The sequence below is a fragment of the Crinia signifera genome, chromosome 2, assembly GCF_055691185.1.
Source record: "Crinia signifera chromosome 2, ASM5569118v1, whole genome shotgun sequence".
Classification (NCBI taxonomy): Eukaryota; Metazoa; Chordata; class Amphibia; order Anura; family Myobatrachidae; genus Crinia; species Crinia signifera.
The window spans coordinates 70,733,278-70,748,420 of NC_139218.1; the positions used below are offsets into that span (position 1 = coordinate 70,733,278).

Consider the following 15,143-nt stretch of genomic DNA (forward strand, 5'->3'; position numbering starts at 1 on the left):
CGGCAGGATGCCATCATCTGTGGGGTGCTCACCCGCTGCTTTCTGGGAGTGTCCGGAAAAATACAGGCATGCCCCAGCATTTTCAGGGAGGGTGTGCGATGTCAGCTCCACCCCTTGATCTGTCGCAGAGTTGTGGAAGGTCAGAGTTAAACGTACTTGCACAGACTGGACAAATCATTCGATGGTGAGTGAGTTGCTTATGGATTTGCAACTGGCCCTAATCAGCAATATCACAGGGTTGCCGACTTTGTTATTCTCCTCTCCGGGAGAAGCCCGGAGAGGAGAGTTTCAGCAGCCGCGCAGGGGGCGGGGCTTAAGCATGACATCACTAGGCCCCGCCCCATGATGCTAAACCAGTACATTTACGGATCTCCGTGGAGGTGGCGTGGCTAAAATGACGCGATTGTGACATTTTAGCTCCGCCCCCTCCTCTGAGACCCGAGGATTGCGGCATTTTAATGCCGCGATCCAGGGGACAGCGGGGGTGCCCCCTGAATCCGGGAGGGTTGCCCACCCTTCCGGGGGCCGGGAGAGGGGACCCGATTTTCGGGAGTCTCTCGGAAATTCCGGGAGGGTTGGCAACCCTGCAATATCATATAGCAATTCATTTGCAGAATTGCATATGGCAGGTGTTCACTCTGATCGTAAGCCTCTGTAAAGTTGCACAGCAATGAAAAGTTCTGAATCAGGCCCAGTCTTCGCTGTTGCTAATTAACTGTGTAAACTGTTTGAAGAGCAGTGATTGGGTGGGTGTAGGGTGCAGTGAGGGAGGTGGTTGTAGGGACCATTGAGGGAGGGTGCAAGGAACAATGAGGGGGAGGGAGAGTATAGAGCAGTGAAGGTGGATATGTGAGGAAAACAGACTGGAGGTCAAAATCCTGACGGATCCTGGCAAGTATTTTAACCATAATCCTTAACCTAACCCACCCCTCCCACAGCATAACCCTAATCGTCCCCTCCCACCCAGGGCCAAAACTAGGGATTTTGGCAAGGCAAAAAATAATGTCAATTATTTCATGTACTGTAGTAGTGAAACCTTACTCACATTACACCACACAGTAGTGCGGGCTACAGCTCACACATGCTGGATTAAACTGCACTGTTTCAGCACACACACTGGGTAACACTGCACTGCTCTAAAACACACACACATACACATTGGGTTACACTAAATGGTCCCAGCATACAAACTGCATCCCATATCCATATATAAAGTAATGTGATAGGTCTAAAGACTGCAAATTAAGCAGCATATGTCACTGAACCATTGAAACGTGTTACAGTATTACTGGACAAGTCTGTGTGTTTGAATCCACAAATGCATACACATAGCACATCTCCAATGCCGACAAGTCATGTCTCAGATGGATAAGGCCTCGGGTGTCTGTGCACTGCCTGGAGTTACAACTTGGCACTTTGGTTACTTCACGTATATAATTTATCTCTCTTGTATTCAGACTTTGACGTATACCCAATAGTATGCCCACTTGTTATCATTTTAGAATGATTTTTTTATATTCTTTTTCTTTTATCCAACACATGCATATATATTTAAATTGTATTTCAAATCAGCAGAATCACATTTGGCAAATACAATAATACGAGTAACATCTGTAAGTGCAGGCTGTGATTGTTCCTGCTGCAAGTGATACGTTTTCTAAGAGAACCCTTTATTATTGATTTGGTTCTATGCTGTAACATGATAAATATAGGAAAGATATTCAGGCTTCTACTGTAATTCCGTTTCTGTAGAGAAATGCACAGTTTGAAAGAAGAAGAAACATCTCTGAGACAGGAGCACAAAACACTTGCCAATAAATGATAAGTACTTAAATTGCACCAGTCACAGTGGATGCTGCCATCTTGTTTACTTAAACAATATTCCGCCTATCATTTCACTAAAAACTAGTGATATGAGATGTACTAAGATTGAAAAGTGATAAAATGGAGAGTGATAAACTACCAGCCAATCAGGTCCTTCCTGCAATGTCACAGGCTGTGTTTAAAAAAATGACAGGTAGGAGCTGATTGGTTGGTGGCTTATCACTCTACTTTTGATCACTTTTCAGGGCTTAGTACATCTCGCCCATTGTGCATTAGAACTAGGGTGCATTAGACCATACCTCCCAACAGTCCCGATTTTATCGGGACAGTCCCGATTATCAGGGCCTGTCCCGCTGTCACACCCGCGGGCGGCAGTGTCCCGTGGTGTGGGGGGGCTGTTGGGAGTCCCCCCTGTCAGCTGCTAAGCAGCGGGGAATAAACGCTGTGCGCATGCGCACAGCGTCTATTCCCGCAGCCAGGGGACTGGGGGCATGGCTAGAGGCTCACAGAGCCTCTGGGTCATGCCCCCATAGCGCCAAAATGGGGGCGTGGCCTCGCGGAAGAGCCGCGAGTATAGGCCACGCCCCAAAATTAGGCCACGCCCCCGAAAATTTCGACGCGCCTGCGGCGCGCAACAACAGCGTCCCGCATGCTTAACTGACAAAGTAGGGAGGTATGTTAGACTGGGGACCAGCACCCCCGGAAGAGGGGCAATTCTGCTTACTCCCTAATGAAATTGGTAGGGTGGGGAGATTATACCAGGAATTACAGCTCCGTAATGACGGGGACAGCCTATATTGCATCATTTTAGCCCTTTCCCTTCCTTACTCATCAGCAAAACGCAGCATTTTACTGTGACAGGGGTGGGACCTACTGAGGTAACAGGCCATCCCCGCCTTTCTCAAATGGCCAGCTGCAGCTAGCCATAAAAAGTAGGCATGTATGGCCTTGTTATTAGGAATTGATTTGCAGCATTGTCATTAATATTGGTTCAGTCTACAAAATGGTTGCCTCTGTTAAAGGCAGGTGGCAGGGCTAACTTTAATGTTAAATAACTAGTGGCACTTTAGCTGTCGCCTAGCAACATCTCCCAACATGCTCTTTAACTCAAAAAAGCATGATAGTACTATTAGTTCTGTGGGTAGCATAGACTCACAGATTGGCTTACCTTGTTTATAATCATGTACAAACAACTGCTACTAACAGGAGAAAATTCTGGATCATTTAGCAAGAACTTATGATGAGAGAAAATAATAACACGCTCATTTTTCTGACACTCCCTTGTAATGAAGTAGATGAGCGGATCAGGGGGAGGAATGGATAATAAGGGAGAAATAGGATGAAATGTGGATAAACACTGGCAAACAAGTGAAAATGATTAGGGGAAATGCGGTGGACTTGGAAGAAAGGTCAGAGCCGATGATGAATACATTTATTAATTACAGTGCAAGCACAGGAAAATAGTGTTGTAGAGGAGTGTTCATCAGCTGAATGGATTTAAAAATTTGTAGAGGTGAATCAATCATTAACACATTACTTGTGTGAATACTGTGTATGTCACATCAGTACATCAGAATATATTATATATTTATTTATTAGCCGTTTCTTATAGCGCATACATATTCCACAGCGCTTTAGCGCGAACATTTTTTTTTTTAAAGAGTCACATCAGACCCTGCCCCATTACATTGTATAGTCCCTACCACATGTACACGCACACACATTCACTCTTGGGTTAATTTTTGGTGGGAGCCAATTAACCTACCAGTATGTTTGTTGGAATGTGGGAGGAAACCAGAGGACCTTGAGGAAACCCACGCAAGACAGGGAGAATATGCAAACTACGCTCAGTTAGGGCCATGGTGGGAATCAAACCCATGACCTCATTGCTGTGAGGTATTAATGCTAACCATTACACCATCCGTACTGCCCCACATATATACAGTATATTGGTAGTAAATATATTATGCAGATAACTGTGATAGGGGTAACCATGAAAACTAATACTAATTGCATCAAAGCTGAACTTGGAATGGGCAATGAAATAAAAGTAAACCATAAAATGTTTTTTTTTTTTTTTTTTTTTTGTATTCAGGGGCATAACAAAGACTTTGTGGGACCTATGGTAATATACTTAAAGAAAGAAAATTGTGCTTTCCTGCCATCTTTATGTTTAGTTATGCAGCGTTGAACGCAGTCTAGTATCCATTTGCCCACACTACCTCCAATCTACAGCCACTAGCCTTGGGAGGGCACAAAAGCACAGTTGGGGGTGGTGGTTTCACAATAAGAGATAGGAAGGGTGGCTCAGAGGCACACATGGCGAAATGGTCAGAGGCACACATGGCAAAGGTGGTTCACAGGCACACATGGAGAAGGTTGGATCACAGGAACACGTGATGAAAAGGTCAATTCAGAGATACTGTTGAGGTGTCATCAACACACACACGAAGGTGGGTTCAAAGGTAAAGTTTGGAATGGGGCCAGAACACATTCTAAATACATGGGGAGGAGACACAAAGAGGCTGGGTTCAGAGGAACACACCGAGAGCTGGGTCACTGACATAGTTTGGTGGGGGGGTTCAGGGGTAATAGGACCACTATGAGAAGGGTTGATGTACACTAGGGGAGGAATTGGAGGAGGTATAGGGGCACAGATTCTCTGGGGGCATCCTAACACTTCTGGGACTGTTGGAAAAATGTTAGAGTGGTAAAAAAAGCCCACATCGCTTCCACATCAGGTTATGTTCCTTTTCGGTATTGATTTGCACTTGGTGATATCAACCCTAGTAATGCCACTGATAGGACAGCAGCTAGTAGAACTTACATAGTCGTAGCATCACGTGATGATTTGATAAGCTATAATGAAGAGATAGATTTTGAGAGAGTGCCCAAAAAATTCAAAGTCTGGTCGGGTGGGGTATTAAGTTCTATAACTGCATGGAAAGAAGTCTTGGAGGCAGGATCTAAGAGGGCAATCATCTTGGGATGTGGTCAGGGATATATCAGTGTATGAGACCTTTTAATGTAAGAATGAGAAGCTTGAAATGTGTTTTGAATGTAACCTTGAGCCAGTGCTGAGATTTGCAGACCGGTGCAATCTACATAGTCATAGTCATCAGTAAATAAGGGCAACTTACAATCTAGGCCATCCACTAAGTCACTCAAGCATAAATGGAAAGCTCTTAGTCCTAATCACTGTGGTACATATTAAATAGCTTTATCGCGGGGCTCGCTGCACTCGCCACGCTTCGGGCTGGCGTGGATAGGGGGGGTTTGAAATGGAGGCATTTGCCAGTATGTAACATGGAGCAGTGGCAAATACGTCCTTTATTTTGCATGAGACGCACTTGTGCACTGCACCCCCCTTTGTGCAGGAGACGAACGTGCTACCGAACCCCTAACCCTGTCTGTCTCCCTGAAGTGGACATGGGCAGGGTGGCCGTACCTCCACCGGCGCCAGCATGATCGCCTCTCCGCCAGCGTCCGCCAGTGCAGGGGATCTGGCGGTTACCAGCGCTTTGTGAGAGGCGCTCACTAGGCTTGCCAGGGACGCCGGGGACAGAGCTGCAGCTTGTGGGGACAGTACGGTTACTATGCTGCCTGATGGGGACACTATGCTGACTACGCTATCCTGCCGTTGGGCTACGCTGACAGCGCAGCGTAAGGAGCCGACATGAAACTACACAAGTACCACATGCTCCTCTCCACTACAAAGAGCTCCATTGTTATTTTACAAAGCTATGAAGCAGCATGAGTAGGGTCAGAGTAGGGCACTTACCAGCTCCTGGCATCATACCATACAATTCTCTGTAAGAAATAATTCAATGAACACTGAAATTGCTAATGTCATGGGACACTTGTGCCTGACCACATTCATGATCTGGACTTCTTTTGCCTTGCCTAATGCCTTGTCCGATGCCTTAGTCGGTTCTCTTTCCCTGTGTACTCATATAAGGGATGAGAGAACAGCCTGGACCATTTTATGCTGGCATTATTCCCACTATCCACATTAATTCCTTCAGTTTTTGTCCTAGTTGCAGCCACTGGAAATAGATTTTTCTCTTGCCACTTGATTGGGGTCAGGTCTCTATGAACCTTTCTTTCATCCTTCAGGCTCAGCAGGCGAAAGTAAAGAAATGCTCATTTTATTTTTAAGGAATGTGGCCCTGGAACAAGTTGCAAATAATTTTTGCTCTGCAGCTCTGGATTCCATTTTGGTTCAAAGGTTACTGATTGCCAGAGCTTATTTTTAGGTCAAAGAAAGAAGTATAAAGACTTCAGTCTGAACTGTGAAATTTGGCTGCTGAAAACTTCACAAATCTTTCTTTCGCATCTTTGAACTATGTGCAAGATACAGCAGTTTGATAATGTGTGTGTGCTGAAGATAGAAATCTTCTGTAAACTTTATATGAGAATATCTTGGAAATTATAAGAGAAAATCGCATACAATAAATATATGGTTCATCATGTAATTTAAAGAATGTGCAATTAGCACAGTGTTTCACAAACTCTATCTCATGGACCGTAAAAAGATCAAATTTTTCAGACGTCCTAGCTGGTGCAGGGCGTTTGTGTGGTACTAACCACTAACATGTACTAACATGTGCAGAGAGAATTAGATTTGGGTGAGTAATTTTGTTTCTGTGCAGGGAAAATACTGACTGCCTTATTTTTACACTGCAATATAGATCTCACTTTGAAGTAAAACCCCACCCAAATCTAATTCTCTCTGCACAAGTAACATCTGCCCCACCTGCAGTGCACATGGTTTTGCCCATCTAAGAAGGATTTTGTCAGAAAGAATGAACCAAAATAAGGCCCTTAGTGTTAGCCTACAAGTGGCTTCTCTGTCACATTCTAAAGGATCCATATAAACAGTTTTAACGTTCTTGTTGCGCTACCCATGGTTTCCAGCTAGTGACACAATAGAAAACCATCACCAAGTTTAGAACAAAGTATTTAATTGTACATATAAATTGGTCACACCAAGCAATACCACAATACAGATGTAGAGATATAGATCCCTTCTTACATGGGAATTCCTTTTCTCTATAAGATATCCCTTAAAATCTCAAACAGAAAACAACCATAGTTCAGATGGTTTAAACCATGAAAGTTTAAAAGCCACTGTATGCACTCACATGGATCCAAAAATGTCAACACTGATGGACACTGATGGTCCTGCATAGATAAATCCCTCTAAACAAAGGGCATCCTGTGGTTCTTCAAAAACTCAAAACAGTATATAATAGTGCAACACTGTATAATCTACAAACAATACTTTTATTACAGTTGTGTTCTCACATGAACATATAAAAACAGCATACAAATACCATGGAAGGTGTGAATTGAGCACTGGATGCAGATATCTGTTCAGGGTGATACTTGGTATCGGTAAGTCCGGGGTGCCAGCTCCTCCAATGGCTACCAGATGGTTAACAGGTCTTTCCCTAAATAGTTTCTCTTGATCCAGTGAGATGGTGTTCCTTTTTAGCTTTAACATGTTTTTAGACCATAAAGGTCCTTCCTCAGAAGCTGTGGGGCACCAACTCCACGGAGCCCTAATTAGTAGCTATTTAGATAGGGCTTCATGGAGATGGTGCGCCACAGCTTCTGAGAAAAAAAATCCCATGTAAGAAGGGATCTAAGGACCTTATTCAGGTCCGTTCGCAGCTAGTCTGCGTCCACATGGGGACCAATGTATGCATGCACCCACGATGAAGATTCTGTTTGCTGGGTGCACGCACCCAACATAGCAGGCGGAGGCGGAGAGGGGAGCGGGGCACCGGGCAGCCTCATTACCATATAGGAATGCCCAGCGTTTCATGGGCATTCCCATGAGAACGCTGGGCATTCTCATAGTAATGAGGCCGTGACGCGGGGGCAGGCCGCTAATATCACCGGATGTCATCTGCCCACCCATTTCCATCCATCCACTTTTATATGCATGCACCTTCCACATCTATTGATGGTTGATGACCATCGAAAGATGTGGGTGTTCCCCACAGCATGCGAATGGATGTTTATGTTAAACATCCATTCACAGCCTGTGCGTGGGAACACACACTGCCAGGGGGGCGGGTGGCGGGTTTTGTGGACTCACAAGGCTGGAGATTCGCAGCCTTGCGAATTAACCAGAATAATCAACTTTATCTCTACATCTGTATTGTGGTATCGGTTGGTGTGACCAATTTCTATGTAGAATACAGATTCTAAAGATGTCTGGAGAACATAAACTGTTAGAGATTCTGAGGACCGAGCTTGAGAAACAATGAATAAGATACATTTACTGTAGTATGTTATTGATTTTTTTTCACTTTTTATTTAGGTTTGATTTCTGCAGTGACAAATGGAATTAGCAGCAAGGCCCTTGGAAGTTGGGATACAAAATTAGATCCTACATCCACTTCCATGGTAGAGGATCTAGAAGGAGAGATACCTTTCATAACAACGGCACCTACTATGACATTGTTGAACCACCATCCAGTTTTAGAGGGGATTCTTCATGAAAGCATCATGAAGAAAGATTTCCGGTACCTACCACCTTACTTTGCAAGAACCAAACAACCAGTAGACAATAGCGATTTGAAAGAGAGATTGTCTGCACTCAAAACAATGGGTAATCTAGCACATCCAGACTATGTCACTACATCCCAAGGTGATTTTCCTACACCTGCCATGCCTCTTGCTCCATCAACAATGATAATGGACACCACATCCATTGTTACCGAATATGGAAGGGACACTAAAGAAACAGTGTCATCAGCCCCAGTCTTAGAACCACTGCCAACTACTGATGCTCAAGATCTATTCCAGGCAGATAAGAGTAATGCTGATGAATATTCCCAACATAATGGTAAAACTCATACTAAGTTTTTAATTGCTACACAAGATAGTAGCGGCCCTACGAATTCTGTTCTAAGTAAAACCACCACCAGCATTCCAGCAGGATCAAATGGCCTAGATATGAAGAAGGTCATATCCAATATCTCACCATCTACAGTTACATCCTATGAAGAGGAAGAGGAAACCACAACCAGCACAATCATCACCACAACAGTGACCATGACAGCTCCAGCACCAGGTGACTATGACATTACTATATTGTGATTAACTGCTTAATGCTTAGCACCTGATTAGGAAACATTGGCAACATTTGGCCAGTGAGTGTGAGCGGTGCTTGGCAGTCCCACCTTCTCTGCCCAACATCATCCTCTTACGGGACGACACAAGGCATCACAGAGCCCCGTTAGAGCAGTGAAAGCTATGGTAGTGTGTTTACAGTGGAGAGACTATTATTGGATTTATTGCAGAAGCCGCCATCTGTGATGGTTTGGTAATTAAGTCATAATTTAATATACTGATTTATATAACTACTGTATATCCTTCTTTATAGTATAGAAGGGACATCTACTGTACTATGCGATTCATTATCAAACAATTACAATCAGTATTGATGATATATATGCAGCCACTCTATATTGCTGAGCTGGTTATGTACCAGAATGGAAACAGTCCGACAATCTCTCATGGCTGGCTTATATACAGGGCTATTATTCATATATATATATATATATATATATATATATATATATATATATATATATATATATATATATATATATATATATATAAGCAGGGCTATTTTTCAGCAGGCTCCAGCAGGAACTGAGGCCCTTATTCTAGTTCACTCTTTCTGACAAAATATTTCTTAGATGGACAAAACCATGTGAACTGCAGGTGAGGCAGGTGTTACTTGTGCAGAGATAATTAGATTTGGGTGGGGTTTTACACCTGCCTCACCTGCAGTGCACATGGGGCCTTATTTTGGTTCACTCTTTCTGACAAAATCCTTCTTAGATGGACAAAACCATGTGCACTGCAGGGGAGCATATGCAAAATGTGCAGAGAGAGTTAGATTTGGGTGGGGTTTTACTTCAATCTGAGATCTATATTGAAGTGTAAAAATAAAGCAGCCAGTATTTTCCCTGCACAGAAACAAAATTACTCACCCAAATCTAATTCTCTCTGCACATGTTACATCTGCCCCCCTGCAGTGCACATGGTTTTGTCCATCTAAGAAGTATTTTGTCAGAAAGAGTGAACCAAAATAAGGCCCATGGTGTTGTCCATCTAAGAAATATTTTGTCAGAAGGTGTGAACTAGAATAAGGGCCTCAGCTCCTGCTGGAGCCTGCTGAAAAATAGCCCTGCTTTTATATATATATATATATATATATATATATATATATACAAGGCAAGGTTCCCCACGGAGAACAAGCACGTCACTGCAGCAATTTCTTATGAAGAAAGATGTTTATTGAGCCTCGACGGGCCGTTTCGGGGTACAACCCCTTCCTCAAGAGACTTCAAACAGGTACAATCATCACCACAGTGTTACACATTTAAATACCCTCACCTTGCCGCCAAAACACCTTCGGTCACGCCAGACACGCCTCCTGCTGCACGCCAGTCGGCTCTGGCGCATGACAACAGCATCATTGCCTCACACACAATGATCCGTTGCCATAGCAACCAGACGCCGATCGGCGACCCGAACACATCCTACAGGTGCGAGCGCCCGCCACTCTCATCTAGCGGGAACTCCCTACCTGCGGGACCGATCAGGCTTGCAGTGAACTGCGAGTCCACGCTGACACACTCACCGATCACCTCCCTGATTAGTGCCGGCACCCAGAGCGGCTCGCGGCGTCTCTCACAAGCCGCTGCCACTCTGATGGTAACCTAGCAACCAACCAAGCTGCCGCAACGTCACACAGGAAGCACACGCCCACGGCTCACACCACGCCAGCGCTGCTCCCATGGTAACGCTCAGCTGAGGCAATCATGAGTGTAGATGTTACAAACAGGTTATGGACAAATATACAGCATTTCTATGGACCTTATAAAAAAATCACATAACTCAAGGCAAAAAACCTAAATGGGCGATCATTTATCTTATGTGGCCGAACTGTCTCCCACACAGCTCAAATCACACAGACAAATGGCCGCACACATCAGCTGCGCTGTCATCCTGGGTGCTCACACCAACCCAGGTCGACAGCACAGCTGTCGACATACCATCTGCTGTAAACAATATAGACACCCTTAATAACTTAGACATCACCAGCAACAATACAATCAAGTATAAAAAGAAACATTACAAAAATCATACACAAAAAAGAATATATATAAAAAATAATGACAAAACATAAAGAATCCAGTATGGGTATAGGCAGGGATCAACATCCATCACATATTATATGAACCCAAGAAATCGCCTAATATGAACATCAATATTTCAAAACACAGCAGTTATATAGAGAGAACCTAAGCATTCACATAAATGAACTCCATACCAGCCGCTCATTAAGGCCATGGGGTGCAACTGTATTTAATGTAAAAATCCACTTAGCTTCAAGTCTAAGTAACTTTTTATACCGATCTCCACCCCTAATTGAGTCAGGGACATGATCTATGATTTGATATTTTAAAGAGTCTAAGGAATGACCCTTTTCTCTAAAATGCATCGCCACTGGTTGCTCTACCGTTTTGCTTGTTATTTTACCACCAATGGAGGCCCTTATGGCTGAGCGATGCATCGCCATCCTTTCCTTGAACTTGCGCGATGTCATCCCGACATAGCACAAGCCACAAGGACAGCTGGCCATGTACACCACATAACGTGTATCACACGTCAGAACATGTCGGATGGAGAATAGTTTAGAGGAATGAGGATCTTTGAATTTATTGCCCGTCACAAGAAAACTACAGGTGACACATTTTGGGCACCTATAGCACCCCGGAGCTTTCACTCTCATGTTGGCAATATTTGCTTTATCAAAACCAGACACATCTGTATGTACCAAGATGTCTCGCAAATTCCGTCCTCTGGTATAACATGCCAGAGGACGGATTTTTCTAAAGACCGGTAGGTCTTTGTCACTGGCCAAGATAGGCCAAAGGGCTTTACTAGCAATGGGTACCACTGTACTGGATGTGTCAAACTGGGAGATAAATGGAAACACCTCCCCCTGTTTTTTAATGTTGGGTTTTAATAAATCACTCCTCTTTAACTTTAGTGCCCTCTCTTTGGCTATTTTGAGCGTCTTGAGGGAGTATCCCCTCTCTCGGAACTTGTCGACAACTTTATCCAATTCCTGTTCAACTGTCTCATGATTGCTGCAAATCCGCATTGCCCTCACCATTTGTGAATATGGCAACCCCTTCTTCAAGGGAGGGGGATGGTGACTACTGGCCAATAACAATGTGTTACGGTCAGTAGCCTTACTGTACAATGATGTGCTGATCCTACCACCTTGGATACTCACCGACACATCAAGAAAGTCGATCTTACTATCACTAGTTTTAAATGTGAATTTGATTGGTGTGTCAGCTTCATTAATTTCAGCCATCATTGTATTGAATAGTTCAATGCCACCATTCCAGAACATGAACAGGTCATCGATGTATCTGCAGAACGCCCGGATGTGTTGGCCATAGCGATGTTGGAAAAAGTGTTCCTGCTCAAAGCTGAACATAAACACATTCGCATAGGCCGGAGCCACTGCTGCTCCCATAGCACACCCGGACGTCTGCAGATACATCTCGCCGTTAAAAATGAAATAATTTTTGGTGAGAACCAATTCTAGCAGTTGCAGGTATAAATCAACATTAAATTGGAAGCTATCTAAATTACACAGAAAGTTCCTCATGGCTGATAGTCCCTCTTGGTGCGGAATGGACGTATAAAGACTGGATACGTCCATTACGCACATAATGGTATGGGATTGTAAATCATCAAATGCATTGACATGATTCAAAAAATTGGTCGTGTCCTTCAGAAATGTCGGTTGGACACACAAGTGCGGTTGTATCAACATATCAAGCAACTGTGACACTGGCTGTAGAATACTCCCCCTGGCAGAGATGATGGGTCTGCCAGGGGGGTGTGCACTATCTTTGTGCACCTTAGGCAAGGTGTAAAGGACCGGGATGACCGGAAAAGCTGGTTTGAGTGCCATCCCACATTTCTCACTAATCAACCCCTCTAATACAGCAGTATCAACAATTGCAAATAATTCTCTCTGGAACATAGGTGTAGGATCTGTTGTCAATTTACAATAAACATTCACATCAGATAACTGTCGATAAATTTCAAGACAATAATCACTTAAGTCCTGTATCACTATTCCGCCCCCCTTATCGGCGGGGCGGATAGTGATACTTTTGTCTTGACTCAATATTTTAAGAGCATTTTGCTCATCTCGGTTCAAGTTCCTGTGTACCACATCTGACGCCGCATTAAATCGGGTCATTGAATCATCAAATAGACGGGTAAAAGTCTTAATCGATGTATTGGAACTGACCGGATCAAATTTAGACAAGTGTTGGCGTGAAATGAATTTGTCAATGACACTAGTGTTCTGTACAGAAGAAGAGTCTTGGAAATACTCACGCAGTCGCATGTTCCTTCCCATTCTCTGAAGGCTACATTGCCATTCAAATTTATCATGGGTTGTAGTCGGAATGAACGATAATCCTTTACTCAGGACTCGTCGCTCACCATCCGATAATGCCCTTGAAGATAGATTAAAGATTAGTTCATTTTGGAGCTGCTTGCTCTTGTAGATTCTCTCATTTTGCCCACTTCGGCGGGTTCTCTGAAACGGGGTCCTTCCTTTCTTCTGGTGCTTACCCCTAAAGGGGGCCTCGCCGCTGATGGATCATCAGATTCTGGCCAGGCAAAGTCACTGTCAGATGAAGATCTCTGTGGCTCCCGTCTGCCTCTCCTGTTACGCCAGGAGATATCACGTCTGCTTTGTTGAAAATTGCGTTTGGGTCCTGTCTGACCCCCAATCCATCTGTACACAGAATTGTCCTCATAATCCTGCTGTACAGTATGCAGTTTTGCTCTCTTGAACTTAAGCAATTCAGCTTTATACGAGTCACATTGAGTCTGGAGTTTATTCCATAGTTTAGAATGTTCCTGACTATTGAGGAGGGCGGTGTGCTCGGAGGATAATGTATCTATCTTGTCTTTGGTGATTTTGAGCTCACGTCCAGCTTGCTCGATCACCAATAGCATTAAATCCAATCCACATTTGTTCAGCACCGCCACCCATCTCCTGCAGAATTCCGAACTTGATCTGCCGATAGTCGGTACATTATGCACTCGAAAGCCTCTTGGAATTAATTTTTGGCGAAAGTAGTCCGAGAGCGACTGTCCATGCAATAGGAAATCAACTTCGCGTTTACGCAATTTCAACAACCTGTGATACACATCCTCTGCATCCAGGATAGAGTTGCCAGGGGTTTCAGCAAATAAAATCCCAGAAACTTCATCATGATTAAAGCTTAGAGTCTCACCAACGGGTAAGCTTGTATTCCCAGATAAATGGATACCTCCTAGACCCAGATCTTGTTGGGATCCGTCCATCATGCAATCGGTGTCGACACGTGTCGGTATCTCTGTAGTGTCACACTTGAATCAAAAAGTCCAATATAATCAGGGGTGCCTTGACCCTAATGATAAGCAACAGCTCACCAAATAGTATAGCGTGTGTCGGACCGGCACTCCCACAATCAAAGCATCGATGCTGCGTGCCTTTGCAAGGATACGATACAAGGCAAGGTTCCCCACGGAGAACAAGCACGTCACTGCAGCAATTTCTTATGAAGAAAGATGTTTATTGAGCCTCGACGGGCCGTTTCGGGGTACAACCCCTTCCTCAAGAGACTTCAAACAGGTACAATCATCACCACAGTGTTACACATTTAAATACCCTCACCTTGCCGCCAAAACACCTTCGGTCACGCCAGACACGCCTCCTGCTGCACGCCAGTCGGCTCTGGCGCATGACAACAGCATCATTGCCTCACACACAATGATCCGTTGCCATAGCAACCAGACGCCGATCGGCGACCCGAACACATCCTACAGGTGCGAGCGCCCGCCACTCTCATCTAGCGGGAACTCCCTACCTGCGGGACCGATCAGGCTTGCAGTGAACTGCGAGTCCACGCTGACACACTCACCGATCACCTCCCTGATTAGTGCCGGCACCCAGAGCGGCTCGCGGCGTCTCTCACAAGCCGCTGCCACTCTGATGGTAACCTAGCAACCAACCAAGCTGCCGCAACGTCACACAGGAAGCACACGCCCACGGCTCACACCACGCCAGCGCTGCTCCCATGGTAACGCTCAGCTGAGGCAATCATGAGTGTAGATGTTACAAACAGGTTATGGACAAATATACAGCATTTCTATGGACCTTATAAAAAAATCACATAACTCAAGGCAAAAAACCTAAATGG

General features: G+C 44.4%; 1 protein-coding gene across 1 annotated transcript in view; it reads left to right on the top strand.

The window, feature by feature from the left end:
* The window catches only part of SEZ6 (seizure related 6 homolog), a 519,872-nt gene that overhangs the window by 222,263 nt on the left and 282,466 nt on the right, over positions 1-15,143 (top strand). The window contains exon 2 of the mRNA XM_083172348.1: positions 8,156-8,911. Within this exon, the coding sequence (XP_083028474.1) occupies positions 8,156-8,911 (756 nt within the window). The remainder of the gene's footprint in view (positions 1-8,155; positions 8,912-15,143) is intronic.